Raw genomic sequence first — 16795 nt, 5'->3', positions numbered from 1 at the left:
TTACATCTACAGACATAGTGTCGTGTCAAACACAGCAAACATTCTTCAATATAAAAACCAATGAACATATTCATATCTATCTTATCGTGGTTAGGCAGATGCAAACAAGCCACCATAAGTGTCTGCGGATATGAATGCACCCTATAAGTTCATGCAGCAGAAATCAAAGTAGATAAAGAATTTTTTATTGAAACAAAACTGGAAAATTTGTGTTCATACTAAGAATAATAAATATACTTTTAATATGCAATTTAAAAAAAAAAATTCCTTTATTATTGTAATCTCAAGTACATACCTCTTATTTGCTTCCAGCCTTTTAATGCCTTGAAGTATCGATTCTAACGATTGTGTTGTAAAATGGGATGAAGCAGACTCATATTTTGTAGACTTGGAATGATCACTCTGAGGTGGCCCAGCTTGTTTATCATCAGAGCTGTTTGATGCTCCTGGCAAAGGAATACTAGGAATACCAGAGCCAACAGTTTGGATACCTGAGGAACAAAAGAAAAAATAATTACCACATTACAAGTAATGTATTAATAATGATATTAATTTTCTGAATAACTCTGCATATATAATGTATATATAAACCTTGTATACACCTGATGTTACCCGATTTAATATCAGGTGTTACCTGATTTAATATAACAGCCTTGTTACCTGATTTAATATCGTTATTAATATATAATACCCAATTTTTGTTCAGTAGCCTTCATTTGCCTTGAACACATAGCAATTGTCTTTGAGAGGTAACAGTGAAAATTAAATAGATCAGAAAGTAAGCATTTTACACAATGTATTGTAGCATTAAAAATGAAGCTTACAACTGCAATTGATATTTATGATTTGTGATTGAAAGCCAAAAAAAATCTTGCATGAATAGTGTATTAAACTATGCCACGAAGAAAGTGTGCTTACCTGGTGATGAAGACCTTGATGATGTACCTTGTACAGCTTCTAATGCATCATCACTTTTTACAATTTCCTGAGAGATTAATTTAAATGTGCATGAATGAAACAAAATTACCCACAAAGTATAAAACTTTCACTTTCTAATAAATAATTAAAAAAAACCCTCATTTCTTCAATATACAAAGAACTACATTCAAAAACAAGTATTTAAAACAAGCATCTTTTGCTTTATGTGATCTCACTTTGTATATTTTCACTATAACACAATTTTGAAAAGTCAATGTATGAAATCGCAGCCTGTGGAATTCTGCCTAGAGTTTGATTTTTATTCTGAAAACGAACTTGAAAACTGAAGATATGGCAATGAATGATAAAATCTATTGATTTCATAATATAGATTTTAAAAAATGTGCATGAAACATTAAAATTTAAGTCATCAGAGCTCACCAATGAACATCTTTCCGTAACATTGACAATGTAATTGAAGATAATGATCCTAAGATAATTGCAATTTTCTTGTCTTTTGAAATCTTTTGTGAAATATTTTTAAGACATCACAAAACTAATAAAGCTACATAGCATCAAGTATATAAAAAGGAAATACGCACTCAAAAACCACATCTTCGTAAGAGCAACTGGAAAGTGTAAGATTAAAAAATAAACAGACTGTTTCACACATATAGATGACGCAACATTATATAGACCAGAGTTTCCCAACATTTTCGATGTCGTGGAGCCAGGCCATAACTAGGAGTTTTGCTGCCCCCACAACTTCAAAATTTGATAATTTTGTAATGGTGTTCTATAGCTGCCGTCTCCTAAATTTTGCCACCCAAGGAAGTTGCCCCATGCCCTCCTCTAGTTCTGGCCCTGCGTGGACCTCATGTAGTGAATGTCAATACTCCACGGAATCTCTATGTAATGTCAGAAGGTCAATTTAGAGAGGCCCCCTCCAATGAAAGCAAAAATGTATTGTTTTTTTTCATTTTTCATATCATAAAAAATTTATTAAATTACGATTTCACAGCACAAAATGTGTCGTTCATGCAAAGGCAGTAAATGAAAATGATTCGCGACTCTTCAAAAAGTACTCAGGGGCCATTCAAGTATTACGTAAGCAGATTTTCAGTCATTTTTGACCCCCCCCCCTTGTCAGCAAAAGTCAACAAAACACTGAACCCCCCCCCCCCGAACCCCCAGCAAAATTTCATCAGCAGCTTAGAATATTTCATATCTTCAAAGAGGGGTGGTTGATGACATAAGCAGCCATCAACCCCCCCCCCCCGTCATCAAAAGTCAGCAAATCCGAAACACCCCCCCCCCCCCCGATGCTGACTTAATACTTGAATGACCTCTCATGGGGGATCTGTGGAAAACAGGTAGAAAAGAACCGATAAAGACTATATGCTTTTAACAAATATTAAAATAATAATAATTAATCAAATAAAACTTGATTAATTTATTTCAAATGAAAAGAAATGAGATGATACATACCACTACACTGCATTGTTCAAGGCTGGAAATAGGAGCAGCAGAGCCTGTTGAAGGAGAAGGGGATGGAGTTTTGACATCAGATTTGATAAAGGATGCAACAGAGTCCTGCCCTGGAAATGAATGAAAAAAAGAGCCCTCAAGTAAAATTTCTTGCAAATGATAGAGGGATGCAGGAAAAAAAATCAAATAAGTTTCTTTGTTAAAGGGGATCTTACTTTTTGTAGCTGATTCTATCGATGAAGATTATAAGCAAAGGTTTTACATTGTCTCCCCCCCCCCCCCATCCCATGCCAGACACATAATAGGAAAATTTTCAATTTTTGGATTTATTAGCTATTTTGTTAAGTTTTGCCAGGGAACGTGAATGTGTATCTCTTATTGAAACAATGTAGCAAAACATTTTAGGAAAAACCATATCCATAAACATGGGTAGAGTGAACATTCAAAAGTCATTTCTCAAAATCTTTTTTCCTTCCAAGAATTTGCACATTCACACTTCTGCCATAAGGGAGACATGTTATTTAATGTCATACACTGACAGGATGTATTAAAGAAATAGAAAGATTTCAACTTTTGTATTATCAGCAACTACACAGTCTCTCCTGGGTTATTACACTATTGTCTAGAAATTAAAAAGAGAAGCACAACCACACCCAGAACAGAAGTAGTGGAGTTTCAATGACACAGGCTCTGAAACTTTCTTTTTATATGCAACAAATGGTCAGCAATGCATTTTCAGTTGTTGGACACACTTTAACCCTTAAATGCGTAGCTTTGCATATATGCAACAGGTGCTTTTTATATGTTTATTACTGCAGTCAGTTTACAGACAAAAATTCAGAATCAACATTGCACATAAGCTGAGGTCATTTTCTTTCCATTTTATATTTTTAATTGGCTGGTAGATGTCCCAATTAATGACAATAACTCTGTTTGTTACAGACCATGTGTGGCAGTGATTTCACTGATTTGTTGAAATGTTTTGTTTTGATTTCTTTTTTTTACCTTGAAGTTTGCAGCCTGATTTTCTTAGTAGTGCGACTAAGAAAGAAAATAGTTATATATTTAGAATTCAATATTACTTCAATACACTTATTTCATGGGTGATTTTTGAGGCTCTATATCGCCCCTTTAAGTGCCTTGCATAAGCAGTAAAATTTGAGATAAATGCTTATAATGACTTTTCACACTTTCTATATGTGTCATCAACTATAGAAAAAAAATTGAGTATTTAATGGTTAAGACAGCATATACAAATACCACAGCTTTTACATGCACTGATTCCTTAAAAAATTCCTTCCTCCTTGCCAGATTATGACCCACCTCTTTGTCTGAAGGAAGAGATAAAAGCTAGTAGTCAAAAATCTGGGACATATTAGAAAAGTGTGTGTATGTGAATGAAAGTGTGTGTATATGAATCTATAGTGAAGTGCTGTTTTAGTGTAATGCTTGTTATAGTGCTGCCATCTATTTTTTGAACTACAAGTGAAATGTACTGATTGAATATTTGTATTGTTTTAGGCCTGTTGCTCTCTATAGAAAAACTTTTTAATGGGGGAGATCAACTTCTCACAATTTCACCTCAAAGTTGGGGAACCCCCAGAAAACCAACTTCAGCCAACCACCACAGTGGCAATAGTGGGGTTCGAACCCAGGTACTCACTATGTCCACTCTATCACCACAGTGGAATTTTTTTTTAGAAATTCCCCAGAGGTATGTTCATAAGTGCATTAAGTTTCAGTAGTAGCAGTGGAATTTGGACACAAGAAAATAATAAATGGAAATGCAGTCTCATCACATGCTAATAGGAGGAAATGCAAAAAGTTATCAAGTTAAAGTAATAATAGTAAATTAATAATAATAAACTCCTGAATTGTAAAACAGAATTAAACACTAATGAATATTAATGCACTTACTTTTCAATGATTCCGAGGGCAAAGAAATAGGATCTTTGAGTTGTTTACTTTTTTCAGCTGACATTGTTTGCTGAGCCTTTATAATAACACTACGATACGTTTCTTGAAGGCAGCGCAACTGAGCTCGCTCCTGTCGTAACTGAATCATTAATTCTTGCTGTCTGTTGTGAATTACAGGAAGCTTGTCCGTGCTATTTCTTTCCAACAGCTTTCTATAAAACATTGAAAAAATATAGTTGGGATATTAAAAAAAATTGTGTAAAAAGAAAAAGAAAGTCTTCAAATAATTCCTACATTGTCCAGTTTTCTTCTCAAGAGCAGGTGGAACCTCAAAACAATACTTACATGACAAGAAAATTCTGACATTTGCAATTTTCACTTGAAAATATGGAAAAAGATGGCAGCACCAATATAACATGAAAGCAGCATAACTCTGACAACATAAATATGTAAAGGCCATGCATTTATACACACACACCTGCTGTAAGGTTCAGGAGAAAAGAGGTTGGAAAAAGGCAGAGGAGAAACAGGAGTCGTGTGAGAGAGAAACGAGAACGATTTGAGACATTCGAAAAAGAGGGATAGTGTGAAAGTTTGTACCAAAGAGACAGGACGGTTTCGTTGGAGGTGTTGGATAATAAATTAAATAAAGTGTTGTTTTCTTCTTTTGGGAGTCTAGAATCCAGTTATTTCGTCCTGAAATTGTAGTGGAGGTACAGCCGAGGACCTACGACCGATAAGAAGTTGGGGGAAAGTTTACTCCTGCCTATACCAATTTACTGGAAATTTCACCAGAAGAATGTTTACATGCTGTGTGTACAGTTAAGTAGTCATGGCATTCTTCGCATAGTATTTTTACCAGATAAAGTCTGGCAGTTGGAAGTAACACTCCAATGGATGCTTGTGAACAGAGCATGGCAATGTAGAAATTTCAGTTGGTTTATAAAACTTTAACATAGTAGTTAATCAAAATTTTCAGGTCTACTCAAAGAAATAATTCAAGGAAGAACTAACTCAGATAATCATAAGATAACATCTAAGGATAAAAAACTTCCATGATGTGCACCACAGAGCACAACTGTATGTCATAAATTATGATAAGTGAGGAGAATAAGCCGGGATCATAAGGAAAAGACCAAGAAATGAAGCTGCGGTTCTTTTCTATTGATATTAATCAGATATGGTTATTTGCAGCAACTTCACTAATAAATCAGTATGCATCAAAATCTTCACTGCTCACTTTTACACTTGAAAAATCTATGAAAAAACTCAAATTTCTATATACAGCACATTTCTTAAATAAATATACCTCCAGATTGCCAAGAATCAACAAGTTAAAGAGCTTTAATGTCTTTACATCAGTTTTTTGTGTTTTATAACAGAAAAACACATCTACTGCTTATGATTTGACATAAAATCTATGTAATGGCACATATAATTGATCACTACACAGCTGAAGTCATGAAAGCGTGGGATACGTGAATGATGTACAAAAACATTACATTTGCTCCAAACGTAATAAGAAAAGACTATAAAAGACATTTCTCCTTCATATACAATCGGCTCCACCTAAACGTATATCACCGGTTCCAGTACACACTATCCGATAGGGCTGGGTATTCGGTTATGAAGGGAACAATGCAATTACTGTTTAACACCGTTAGTATAGAAAGATCAATAGCACCTGAAGAAAGATCAATATTGATAAAGCTTCTGGAATAAATTAAACATCAAAATTATTTTGAATTACAATGATCACAATACCTAAATACCTATGATTTTTACTTTTCATTGTGAAAGTTAGCACAGGCCCGTCATTTATGCGCCGGGCCCCCCCCCCCGGCTTTTGAAAATACACTAAAAATGGTATATATATACAAAAAAAAAATTTATATACATAAATACATTGAGTACATGTTCTTTGCCCCCCCCCCCCCCGGAAAAAGTTGAAATGACTGCCCTGAGTTAGCGCTCTCTAAGGGCTCAACAGTGAATAGAAATAAAATAATTAAATGTGCGTACTGGAAATAACTTAAAAACTTTCAGGCCAGTGCCCACTTTCAAAACTAGGTTTTTCCCCCCAAGTCTTAACTTAGCAATACATTTGCCATTAATTCCAAATGATTTATCCAGTAAAAATATTGTACAGGTGATTCTCACAAAATTGGCCTAAATTATGCCCCCCCCCCCAGCAGTTTACATTAAATATGTTGACACAGAACTTTTTTTTTATCACTTTCTATTTATATTCCAGTTTCTCACAAGTCACCTTTTTTCCCATCAATAGATTACTAAAATTTGCTTAAACAAATTTTCATTTGTTAAAGAAATGTCGTTCTCCTGGCTGTCCTAAGCCCATTTTTCTGTCCCGTCCAGTAACCCAACATTTTTAGGCAGGCTTTCTTTGAGCCATGAAAGAGGATAGTGCGTCATTGTATGTCTTTACACAGAAACTTATATTATTTAAATGGGCTCTTTCAATTGTCTTCTAGTAATCTGTTGATTTCTGTAATCCGGCACACCCTGGTCTGATATGTACAGGATTAGCGAGAGGCCATTTGTATTTCTGAAAAGCACATGTTTTCAACATGCTTAGTTTTTGATCAGTGTTGCAAAACATATAAAAATGTCTCACACTTACTTCTTCAGTAGTTCCAGCCACTTCAGTTCTGCCTTAACTTTCTCTACCAATGACTTCTCCTGGAACTGCAGCATGGTCAACTGCTGTTGAGCTCTGAGTTCTTCCTCACGAGCCATTTTTTGCACCATGTTCAATGTGAGCTCATTGAAAAGTTCTGTACCGCCAGACATACGTTTATGATTGCCTTTAGCAGTATTTGAAGTGGTAGAGGATTCATCAGTGCTCACAGCAGTTGAAGCCAATGACTCCTAGGAAAAATTCACACTCATCAATCCCTCAAACATGAAATAAACTTACATATGATTCTATCGGCTAAAAAAAACTATGTCTAATCAAACCATGGCAAAAACTATTTACATAAATCAGTAACATTGAGCAATAAAAATTCTGAGTCATTAGAAAATACTTTCTTGATAGCATAGCTAAGACACCTGGGCCGGTCTGCTATGTCAAGACATGGCTGAAAAGCTCAACCAAGTGCTGGGGGCTCAACTGGGAGCCTGCAACACAAAGTCCCTTAGGCCGGCACCTGGCTGGTCTGCAACTCTGAAATATGACAGCAAAAGCTCAACAGGTTGATGAGGGCTCAACTGGGAGCCTGTAACACAAAGTCAGCGAGAGTACTCTAAAATAAGGTGGCAGAAGCTCAACCGATTGCTGGGGGCCCAAATGGGAGTCCGCACTAATCCCTTTGGCCGGCAACAGTAAAGACATGGCTGAAAAGCATATAATCCCACCGAATGAGGTATCTGTAATATATAATAACCGATTAATATATTAATAACCGGCAGCAATGTTTCAGAGCTGTTTTGTAAATTTATTGCTTTTGTACTTTTTTGCTCTTATTATTATTATTATTTTTTTTTGTGGTTTTTCTGTTTTATCATTGTGTAAGCACACATGTAATTTACACAATCCTTTAAGCTACTGTCTCATTTTTTGCAAAATTTGAAAGAAAATCTTAGAATGTGAAAGTAGTAGTAGCCACTTCCACAAAAATGGGTACAGGAGGTACAAAATGAGTAGACATCCAACAATCAATCATTAGCATTGTAGGATTTTGTTAAAGCTTTTCCCCCCCTTTTCGCTTTTTTGCTAAAGGAATTTTTTATCTAGCTTAATCCCTGATACACACATAATAAAGCATCCAGGGCAATGGCTAAAATTTATAATGGTCGATAGAGCCTGGGTAGTGTATGGTATAAAATGAAAAAAAATGAGCATAGCTAAGACAGGTGTAAGATAGGGAGAAAGAAATCATATACGGAGTCATTATTTTATTTGATATTAGATGAGGATTTGATAGACAATTAAAATCAAGTACTCACATTATCTGATAGACTAGCTGGAGATGGTGAGGAAATATTTTCTGATCCATTTCTATTTTTCAAAGAAGGAACTTCTTCTGCAAGAGTTTTTTTTTTCAGAATTAATTCAATGGAAAATCAAAACAGCAAAGAAAAACACCTTGGAAACTCTCTCTTAAAATGAAAGATACTCCCTCTATAAAATTTGTACGTTTAAAAATCTATATATATAAAATTGATTTTCTGTCTGTCTGTGTATGTGTGTGTGTTCTCTATACAAATCTACAATTTTAGATAGATCGTCGCCAAATTTTGCATATATACCAAATGGAACCCGACTTGAACGATAGGCTACTTTAAAAGTTTGTCAGACCAGGGCAAATGCCCCAAATGGGCAAAAAACTGTCAGGCAACAATGGTTTCTCGGCCTCAACAATCACTTTCCGAACGTTTACTTTGGTTACCATGGTTCCTTAGCAATGCGTTTCAGACGTGTATATGCCTTTACAATGGTTTGTCATTTCTTCAACGCTGTCAGTACATGTATAATATTTATGCCTTTATAATGGTTGGCCACATTTTCAATACTCCCAGTAATGAGGTTTTCTGAATGACGTCGTTATCATCATCAGCATCGCTTTGAGGGTCAGGGAAAGGGTGATCCTCATAGAAATGAGTGTTGATATTGCCGATTTTAATGTAGAAGTATGAAAATTTGGTGGGGGGGGGGTTTTCTGTCACATCAATAATTTTAAAAATTGTATTAAATACTTGATTTTTGAAATATTGAGTTCGCTTAGAGATATACGAAGCCCAAGAGATTAAACATGAAGTAATCAGCCGGACCTACTTTCGAGTTGGATATCCAGGCAATAACATTGATTTCAACTTTTTATTTACATCTTCTCAAGCATGAAAATTAATGCCTCCGTATTGTCTTTTAATATTAAATTGCATAAATTCATGTGGGTTAGGATATTTTAAAATTAATTATGGGCCCGTATACATTTAAAAAATTCCACAGCTTTAACTAAGCATTTTTGGAAGCTGAAACAGGCAGAAATAGATAACTTGAAGGTCAGGGGGAGGGGGAATCGAAATACCTAGCGCCCTTAAAGAAGGGAAAAAAAATATATATATTCATTTCTACGTTTCCTTAAATCTAGATTTGTTTATTTCATGAGTCGCGCAGGAAGTCGCCATATTGGTTAACTTAGACACGGTTTGCATGCCCCTTAAAGAAAGAGAGAGATAGCACGTGATCCAAAAAGCTTCATTGAAGAAAACTCCGGGCAACACCGGGTATTATAGCTAGTGTTTTATAAAAGTAGCCATCTCAATCTGAAGTTACAAAAATCTGGAGTGCAATTTAGACATTACACTATACAGGACCAGGACTAAATAAAACCTGTTTGCAAATTCTTTTCCTTTATTTTGCTCCTAAAATATTTTATTTACTTTCACAGTTGATAATTCAACAATAACCATGCACATTGTTTTTTTATAAATTGAAAATTATTTTTTATATAAAAAAATATTGAAAATTACCTGTTTGATATTGTAATATAAACTTTGATCTTGCATGTGTCACTAAATGTCAATTTTTTAAAAATCTATAAATTATATATTCCTGTTGCCATTTATAATTCTTTATACTATACAGTCTATGTACACTATACCAGTGGTTCTCAACCGGGGGCCATGGAGGAAAAATTTGCAAAAGGGGAGCTACGGCTGCTGATAAGGGGGCCATGAAGAAATTGATTAAAAGAGTGACCAAATAGTTTATTTCAAACAAAATGCATAGAATATTTTTTCGCAATTTTCCCCCTATTTAAGTAACATTAATATAAAATTCGATAGATTTTTGATTGGCTGGCAGGATATAGCAACACCGAGCATAAGGATCTAAGTAGTTGAAAGATGAAATTTAGCACTTGAAGTACCAAAAATTTTAAGAGTTTCACGAAAACAAGCACAATGATTTCTTTTTTGTGTGTGTTCATCCAATTTTTCATAAGTAGGGCTCTGATTTTTATGACCTAAAGATGAAACATCGCTGCTAATAAGTTATTAGCAACTATGCTTCTTCTTTAGGTCATAAAAGCCAGAGCCCTAATCATAAGCTTGTGTTATCAATAATTATAAGGTTTGGAGATGGATATATTTATATATACAGTGTCACTTTATTGACAGTGCCATTTATTTGAAGACAACTAACCGTTAAATGCGGATAAAACAATTTTGTTGGCATCCGGAGACAGGGAACAACTTTGTAATTGGGTTTTTGAGCACACGGTGTACGTATAAGAAGTTAACATTTTTATTTTAATAACTATTCAACCCCTCGCAACATGAATGGCATATCTGAGTACGACACGAAATTTGGATAATTTTTCTAACTGAAAATATTCCTGTAGGGTGAACACAGTTTGTCAGTAAAATACCACACGTCTTGTTACCTATGCACCCTGTACATTACACATACTAGTGTTTGCTATGTAAAATATTGTGTAAGCCAAAACTCACACGTTGCTTCGTTCGCCTGCGAGACAGAGGCCATATTATGAGCCAAATAGACACTTGGAGATAGCTTGTCATCCAACAAGACATCAGATTTTCATGATGAATATAAATCTCACCGTATCGAAATTATAATCAATAAACCAATAATTTTCTTATTCAAAATCTGATTATATATAATTTCTAATTAGTTTGAAATTCTGATTTACCCAAATTCAAATTTACCACAGAAAAACTAATTTGTAAATAAATCAAACTTCATCCTGTCATACGCATATGCCGTCTTCAAGCGCAAAGTTTACATTGATTGAAAATAATTTATTATGTATTTTTTATTACTGTGATGTGTTATGTTTATTTTGCTTTTTCGTTATTTTCGTAAATTAAAAATTAATTAAATTCAAACAAATATTTATATTTCAAACAATATTTGAATAATTGTCTTTTAACGGGAAAACGAGCGGGGGTTAGGAAATTAATCATGGTCGCAAGGGAGCCACAGGAATGAAAAATGGTTGAAAGGGGGCCATGGGAAAAAAAGGCTGAGAACCATTGCACTGTACTGTCCTGTACAGTGCAGTGCTAATACGGCCTTCATCTCATGAACTGTTAGTCGTACGGGTATGATTCCAATTTTAAAAATTCTTTAAATGCGTCGAAAATTACTCTTTATCAATATAGAGTGTAGAAATACAATGTCGCAGAATTTTAAAAAAACTAAATATTTATTTGGTTCTCACTGTCTCTAATTTCCAATTAAAAAGTGGTTGCCCTGCCTTTTCTGAACCAAAAAAAAAAAACTCATGTTTTTAACATCAACATGCACCACAGGATATTTGAATTCAAAAATCTGAGAAAATTTGGAAAGAACAGCAGAAATGAATGGACAATGCTTCCTTTCCCCTATTTATGTGTCCTTTCCCAACTTTTCTATTTTTGAATTTGATTATCTCAGCAAATATTGCACTTAAAAACAGGATTTTAGATGTTGGGCACAGAAAAGACAGCAATACATTTTTAACTGAAACTTAGAGAATAGGGAAGGGGGGGGGGAGACCAAATAAAAATTTAAATTTTTTTATTCTGTGACACTGTAATTTTGACTCTCAAAACTGATGCAGGGCAAACGGTTGATGAGATAAAGGAAGCTTTAGCACTTGCAGGATACTTTGTATATATGTAGATTTTTTCCCCATTATTATTTGTACTGATATAAATGTATAAGAATTATTATTTTTCGGAGTTCACAAGCTAGCTTAGTCTCACAATGTTCTGTGTCTGTGCTTTAATTGAATACATAAAATCATCTATTTAAAAAAAGCAGAGAATAAAGCAGAATAAGCTGGAATCTATAGATATTACAATCATTACTCAAACAGAGTATACAACCATAACATAGTCCATCATGAAATTTATATACAGAAATATAATGCTTCACATAAGAAACTAGTCAACTCGCTATGCTTTGTTACTTGCTAGAATTTCAAAAAAGGTTACATAAGTTACAAAGAAAAGAGAAGACTTCTAAAAAGTATTTTACCTTCAATGGAGAGACTAGATTTCGAACTACATCTAGTGTTTTCAGAAACACGAACATCTGAATCACTGACCTCTGAGGTTCGGTCAGATTTTCTCAGCTCCTCCTCAATATTTTCATAATTTTCAACGGAAGTTAATACTTTGTGAAAAGGCATAGATTCTGAGTTTTTAGCAGAAGCTGCAGAGTTCTTTTGTGATGCATGATCGCTTTCGAAATCGCTACTATATTCTTTTTTGGATGACAAAGACGTTGAGCTCTTGCTACGTTTTTGTGGAAGTGGTACCTGTTTAGTCAAATTCAAAGCCACTTTTTTATCAGGCAATTCATGAATAATACATGTTTTACACAGTGAATAAGTAAAAAAATTTATCAAATTTTAATCTAATGTCAAAATGTAATTTGGTAAATTTTTGGTAATTTTGACAGTGAACCTATATGAACTCAAATTCAATATTATGAAAAAATTGAAGTGTTTGCAATACTATTTCTTATGAACAAAACAAATGTATATGTTTTAATACATTAGTACAGTATATATATATATATATATATATATATGTGTGTGTGTGTGTGTGTGTAAGCCAGCCCCCAAAAATCAGTGCATTTTAGAGGGGAAAAAATCATATATCTTCGAGCAATAGAAGTCACAATGCAAAATGATTCAAACTTTCTAATCCAGTTTTTTTTTTATTTTCCAAGCTCTACATCAAAAGCCAATACGATGTGGCATCTTCATTATTATCTTCAACTGTGCTGCCATCGCCACTTTCAAAGAGGATGTCGTCTTCAGTTCCGTCCATTGCATTACTGATACAACACTTTTTAAAGTATTTGATGATTTTGGTGGAAACAGAATTCCATGCCTCATGAACCCACTGGCCAATGACGAGGACCAATGACGGGTTTTCTTTGAGGCAACACTTTTTGTTGCTTCTTTTTCTTCGGACCTCATTCACTCTGTCTATAAATTCCTTAAATAATCTTTAAAAGGCTTTTCAATGTTCACATCTAAAGGTAGTAAAATCGAAGTAAGTCCAATAGATATCAAAGCCACCAACATTTTTAATTTATTTTTTTGTATCGTCTTTATCATTGGTTCTGTGGGATTGAACATAGCAATAAAAATCACTCTACTGATTAGTAGCACCATCTAAAGCTGTCCAACGATGTCACAGATCTTCAAGCTATCCGTGCCGAGGTCATGTAGCTATATGATTTGGTAAAGTGAGGGTCAATATTTTCTCCTTTAAAACTGACCGGTGTGTAAGCCGACAGTTACAAATTAAGGAACAAACTTTTCAACAGGAAAAATCTGCTTATACACGAATATATATATATATATATATATATATATATATATATATATATATATATATATATACATGTACTATATATACATATATACACTATATATATATATACACACACAAATAGATGCTCTGTCCTGTTATTACTCATTCATTATACTTATCCACTTTACATACGCAAAGTTCAAAATGAAAGATATTAGTTACTGGGTGAATATAATAAATATGTAAGGAACAGGATATTTTGGACCCTTGAATAAAGAAATCTAGATTCCTGAATAAAGTATCTAAATTTTAGATAGGACTACATGAAAAAAATTATAAATTCATTCCGTTCATGAATCATCATGAAAGTCAGGTAAACCAGTGGTTCTCAACTGATGGCCCTTGTTGTACTGGAATATTCTAAGGGGCCACAGGAATAAATCAAGGGGAGACACATAGAGCTTCAAAAAAATGAATTTGGATGCACAAAGTAGTAATCAATCATTTACGTAAAATATGATCGGGGGGGGGGGAGAACTGTGACTACTTTTAGAATGCAGCAAAACTGCAAGTAGAGCCAGGGCTATCTTAATGCATGAACTCATCTGAGCATGGCCCAGAAACTCATCTCCAAAGAGAACCTACATAATGAGATCGGACAATATGATTTTCAAAGATAAGTATGTAAATGCGTAAGCTGTTACTTTCAATCCAGGGTTCCCAGCAAAATCTGCTTGATCATTTCCCTGACTTTCCCTGACCAAATTCAAAAATTTCCCTGACCAAATGCGCGTACACTGATACACGCATATATAAGTTTAAACCATCTAATATCACTAAATCAGTGATTCCCAACGTGGGCGTTAACGCCCCCTTGGGGGCGATGGAATGTTCCAGGGGGCGGTAGAAGCTACAGGTATAACGTAGGATCCTAGGGGTTAGATTGCGTTGTAGGCGATGGGAGAAAAAAATTTCTGAAGGGGGCCAAGATGGGACGAAAAAGGTTAGGAAACTATGCTCTAAATTATAGTCGACCCCCCTCCCCCGTATTTGTGGGGGTTACATTCTGGGGGTGGGGAAAATATGGGAAATTGCAAATAACTGAAACCATAGATTTTTTGTTTATCTTGTTTATTGAACATCACGAGAAGAGCAGGTAACACAAAATTATAAGGGAATGTAAACGAGGATGCAGCGATTGATTGTTGGTGATGTTTTCTGAAAGAACATTGTAATTTCTGTTTGCCGTTTCTTCTTCATATCATCAAGTATGTTGGAGTATGTTGACAAGACTTCCTCTACCAATTTTTCTACATGTGAAGAACGTACCATAGAGGGATCTATATCATGAAAATCATCTGGTGGTGAGCCAAAGCAGCAACTGACTTACTTTCGCCAAGCATAGTCAATATATCTAATTTTTTTTGTAAACTTTTTTTTTTTTGTATTTTCGGAGCATTATCAGTAGCACTAGACAAATGAGCCATCCTAAACAGGCACAATTCAAATTTTGTAATTAAAACATGTAAATGACAATTGCTGAGGAAAAAATCCAATGAAGGAAAAAAACGACAAATACGGGAACCGCGAATGCGGGGTGGGGCGACTGTATAGCATTTCATGGTAATATACCATTGAAAAGCCCATTACAGACAGATGCTAATATTTTGCCGCCAACAGCACTCCTTACAAAATCAAACTGTGTATATGATCTTGCACACAACATTAGTTTCCTTGGAAATTTCACAGAGATAATTGAATTCAAATCATTCTTGAACATATAAAGGTTAAGGGCCCTTTCACACGGAGCGGATGTGGACGCAGGTCCGGAAGAAGTTTTAACAATTGGTATATACAGAGCATTTCAGACAATGTGGAATGCGCCCGCACCTTTGAAGTGTTCATGTGGGTCCGGATGGCATCCGCATGTGTTAAAACCTACGTGCAGGCTCCGCATCCGCACATACAAGTTTCGTACATTAGGTTATTTGGAGCTATTCACACGACGCGGATGCGGGTCGAATTAGTCCACATCTTTGGCTACTTTTTCAAGATGATTTTACATGGAATTTTTTTAATTATTTGACATAAATATAAAAACACCATATGAAGGTCCCTGTGCATCAATAGGATGTACCCACATATATACGTCTATCCCTCCGTTTCCTTAGATAAAGGAGATATAGCAACTTTAACTGCCTTTTGTCCATACTTTACAATTTTATAAAATAAAACCTGCCAACAACGAACACTGACTGGACCAAAATTATAAGCAGTTCTGTTCATTACGAATATTTAATTGACTACATACTTAAATAACTTTTAAATTTAATTACAAATTTTTAATTTTTTCTTTTTAAATTTTTAAAATTTTAAAAATATAAGTATTTAAAATTGTTTAAAATATTTTTTTTATTTTTAAAACTAAATACTTTTATTAAACAACATTATCCATGTACGGCGTTCACTTAGGGCTGGATTAACACGTTTGAAAGCCCTAAGCACTTCAATAGTTTTGGAGTGTTCCCCCCCCCCCAATACATACATATATACTTTACATGATATTGAGTCTATAAACTTAAAAAAAAATTGAAATTTTATATTTCAGAAGTGACTAATCTAAGGATGGGATTTCACTCTAAAAGGTTTATGAAAGTTATTTTATAAAACTTGAAAAAAAGCAACCAATAAATTTATCGGTTACATTCGAGAAAATGCAACCGATAAGCTTATTGGTTGCATTTGTAAAAGAATTATAAAATTTTTATAGTGTAATCCAGGATTAACACAGAATTGTGATGTGAATATTTCTAAGCACAGACATTTTGAATGTCTCCACCCCTCCCCCCTTTTTTTACTTGCAAAGTCTTTGATATCTCGTGCTTTTGTTTTTTTGGAACATCATTGGATGTGTTTTTGGAATTTTTTTTTTCATATTTTCCAAAAAGACAGATCTTAGATTTTTTTTTTCAAAACTTTTTGTGTGTGAAAATATTTTGAGATATATTCTCCCATTGACTAATTGTGACGATCAAACTGAAAAGGCATCTTTATGTTACGATTAAACTATTAAGATTATTCTATGAGGCTCTAGATTAAACCACCAAAGAATAGCTCTAGGCTGCCTATGAGCACTGAATCAGGGGTGAAGGAGAAAAATAATTACAAA

General features: G+C 34.4%; 1 protein-coding gene across 2 annotated transcripts in view; it reads right to left on the bottom strand.

Annotated features, from left to right (window-relative positions):
• Positions 1-16795, bottom strand: part of LOC149083880 (uncharacterized) — a 94971-nt gene that overhangs the window by 32212 nt on the left and 45964 nt on the right. For both annotated transcript variants that reach the window (XM_089234253.1, XM_089234254.1), the window contains exons 21-27: positions 12335-12617; positions 8293-8369; positions 6965-7212; positions 4324-4535; positions 2407-2516; positions 919-985; positions 296-491 (exon numbers count right to left, since the gene is read on the bottom strand). In XM_089234253.1, coding sequence (XP_089090379.1) covers positions 296-491; positions 919-985; positions 2407-2516; positions 4324-4535; positions 6965-7212; positions 8293-8369; positions 12335-12617 — 1193 coding nt within the window. The remainder of the gene's footprint in view (positions 1-295; positions 492-918; positions 986-2406; positions 2517-4323; positions 4536-6964; positions 7213-8292; positions 8370-12334; positions 12618-16795) is intronic.

The sequence above is a fragment of the Pholcus phalangioides genome, unplaced genomic scaffold (assembly GCF_987345545.1).
Source record: "Pholcus phalangioides strain wild (caught in Gottingen) unplaced genomic scaffold, Ppha-v1.0 ptg000008l_1, whole genome shotgun sequence".
NCBI lineage: Eukaryota > Metazoa > Arthropoda > Arachnida > Araneae > Pholcidae > Pholcus > Pholcus phalangioides.
This window is presented reverse-complemented; position numbering and strand designations above follow the sequence as displayed.